The following is a 2,832-nucleotide window of genomic DNA, read 5'->3' on the forward strand; positions in this document are numbered from 1 at the left end:
CCCCACCACTCCCTGCCCCCACCCCACCACCCAAAAAAAAAAGCGAGGGGGGGGTAATGCAGGAGTAGATTACAAGAAACTACCCCAGCAATTTATAACCCCAAACAATACAAGTAGAACCAGAAAAAAAAGAAATAAGACCTTCAAATAAACCCCCTAGGATACAATACCCATATAGGAGCAAAACCAGCCCAAAACACAACCCGATAGGAGAGAGAGACCTACAATAGAGTTGGAGAGAGAGAGGTGCGGCCAGGTTTGTAGCAGTCCGATTGAGCTGCACTCTTGGGCGTAGATAGTCCCTAGGGAGGGTACAAAACCCCCCAAAGTTGAGAGGATTCTGACGGCTGGTTGTGAAATTACAAGCTTTCTTGATTTTCTGACCTAGGAGAAATAATCGTAGGCTTCAGGAGAGAATCAAATCTGGTTTGTAACTTGGACAGATCCGAACTTCTGAATATTCACAACAATCGTATACTTCAACAGTAGTAGCTTTAGGATAAAATGGAAAGCTTTAACCAAGAAGAAACAAAGAGAAAAGTGGGGGAGGAGCGGCTGTCTCGGCCCGGGCTTCTCACCCACAACTATGCTGGCTGTTCTAAGCAATTGACTGCAATTATTCTTTATTCAAATTTGAAATTATGAGTACATAGGCTCCTCTATTTATAGAGGGCAGAATAGCAATCAAACTACTATTAGGAGTTAGTTTCCCAATAGGACTAGACACTCCTACTTCAACTAGGAGCTAGTTTCCCAATAGGACTAGACGCTCCTACTTCAACTAGGAGCTAGTTTCCCAATAGGACTAGACACTCCTACTACAACTAGGAATTCAAAATTGGACTAAGAATAATAAACCTATGTGGAAAACAAATAGAGTCCTAAGACAATTTGGACTCGACATACCACTTACTCAACTCGATGGGCCCAATGGCCCACTAATTAATTAAAAACAACTACTAATTATTCCCCTAGCCGATGGGCCCAATTGGCCCTTATTTGTACTTAGCCACTCAGGTGGACCAAGTACGGGTTTGGCTGGCTTCTTGGCTGGACCCTAGCCACTTAGGTGGACTAAGGCTAGACCCTTCTTCCTCTCATATTTCCTTCCATAATGTGGATCTACATCAGGGGGGGACTGTGGTAAGGATGAAAAACATTCATAACAAATGGCTATATTGTGAAAAGGATATCCAATGCAATATTGGGACTTTGATAAGGTTGTCCATAATCAACACATGGGTTGTTGATTACTATTAACATTTCCTTGCAAGTCTGTTTTGCTCAAACAGAACAAATATGATGCTGTTACAGTTAAAGAAAGCAGAGCATTAACAGATATATCTTAAAATTATTGCATATGGCCAGCCCTGTGTAAAGATAATTCCTTTTTGCACCCTCTTTGGTAGTTTTTCTGCTAAGGTTTACTCTGTCTCTCTTCATTGGAAATAGGTATGCAACTAGGATGGAGAAATGATCTACATAGACGGCTCAGTTGTGAATATCTAAGTGGGATTTCCGTATCTCCTTGGTTATTGAGTTTCTTAGTTTCTGGCAAGATAGTTTTGTATCAATAGTCATAACTTATTTGGTCTGTTTTTAAGTTTTAATCTTTCCTTTCTGGTCCTTTTTAACATTTCAGGTGCCTCTTACATTATTTGGAGGTTCTGGAAACTACTCCTCTGCTTTGTACATCGCTGCTGTAAAAGCCAATGCATTGGACAAAGTTGAGACTGAAATTCTTGACCTTGTTGAAGCTACCAAAAAGAGTCCTACATTTTCACAGTTCATAAAGGATCTATCAGTGCCTAAGGGGACCAGAGTGAAGGCTATAAATGATATATGTTCGGAAGCTAAATTCTCAGATATTACCAAGAACTTTTTGGGTATGCATACCTATTTTAGAAACTTAAATTTTATTTAGAGAACTTACAAATCATTGGTGGGAAAAGAAGAGTGGACATGACTTGTACTTTTTGTGCACTAGTGGAATTTATCTGATGAGATGTTCATGTTGTAAAAAACGAACGGTTGTCTAAGGAGAAACTACAGCATTCACATTTGACAACATTCCTTTTTGTGAATTTAGAGCAAAGAGGTATGCAAGGGCACTGATTTTAAACTTGATCAGCTATGACAAACAATGACTATCCAAGAATAGTGGTGCATGGATAATAATCCCTTAGATACCGCAGTTTCTTCATGGCTATATGCTACTTTGTTGGAGAAGCTTGCACCCTATTGCAATGGGATATTCAGCCAAGAATTGAAGCGCTGTTCTCTCTGGAATGATTTAGGGTCTTTAAAGAGAATAATTGGGGTCCATATATTACATTATGTGATCTTTGAACCCCCACCCCCACCCTCACCCCCACCCCAAAATAAATGGTGCAAAAGAAAAATTGATAGCCTAATGAATTGTTAATCCTAAGACCCCTCAATAATTCTGTTCCAATAGAAAATTTCCCTCCCCAGTGGACCTGAGAATGCATGCAATATAGTCATCGTAATTATTTGAGGCATAGATCCCTGGACTGCAGGAGCATTATTCAAAGTTTAAGCTTGATAGAGCCCTACCAGGTTGTGCCACATTGCTGAAACTATATTCCTTTTTTTTTTGACATGTGAATTGTTTTCGAATTTAAGGTTCAGTATTCTTTAGTCTGACCTGCCATATAATACATGCGCCCTCCTTTCCATTATATGGTACCATTTACCTGCTGTTAGAATTTTTTTGGGTCGTAGAATGCAACCAATATTTATTTCTTTCTAACTATGGAATATATCATGGAATAAATTTACTTTCTAAGAGTTTTTTTTTTTTTTTTTTTT

General features: G+C 39.1%; 1 protein-coding gene across 1 annotated transcript in view; it reads left to right on the forward strand.

The window, feature by feature from the left end:
* Positions 1–1,642: 1,642 nt before the first annotated feature.
* The window catches only part of LOC122082523 (ATP synthase subunit O, mitochondrial), a gene marked incomplete at its 5' end in the record, with an annotated part of 9,676 nt that continues 8,486 nt past the window's right edge, over positions 1,643–2,832 (forward strand). Inside the window, 1 exon segment of the mRNA XM_042650144.1 lies at positions 1,643–1,886. Within this exon segment, the coding sequence (XP_042506078.1) occupies positions 1,643–1,886 (244 nt within the window).

Source organism: Macadamia integrifolia, chromosome 6 (assembly GCF_013358625.1).
Source record: "Macadamia integrifolia cultivar HAES 741 chromosome 6, SCU_Mint_v3, whole genome shotgun sequence".
NCBI classification, from domain to species: Eukaryota; Viridiplantae; Streptophyta; class Magnoliopsida; order Proteales; family Proteaceae; genus Macadamia; species Macadamia integrifolia.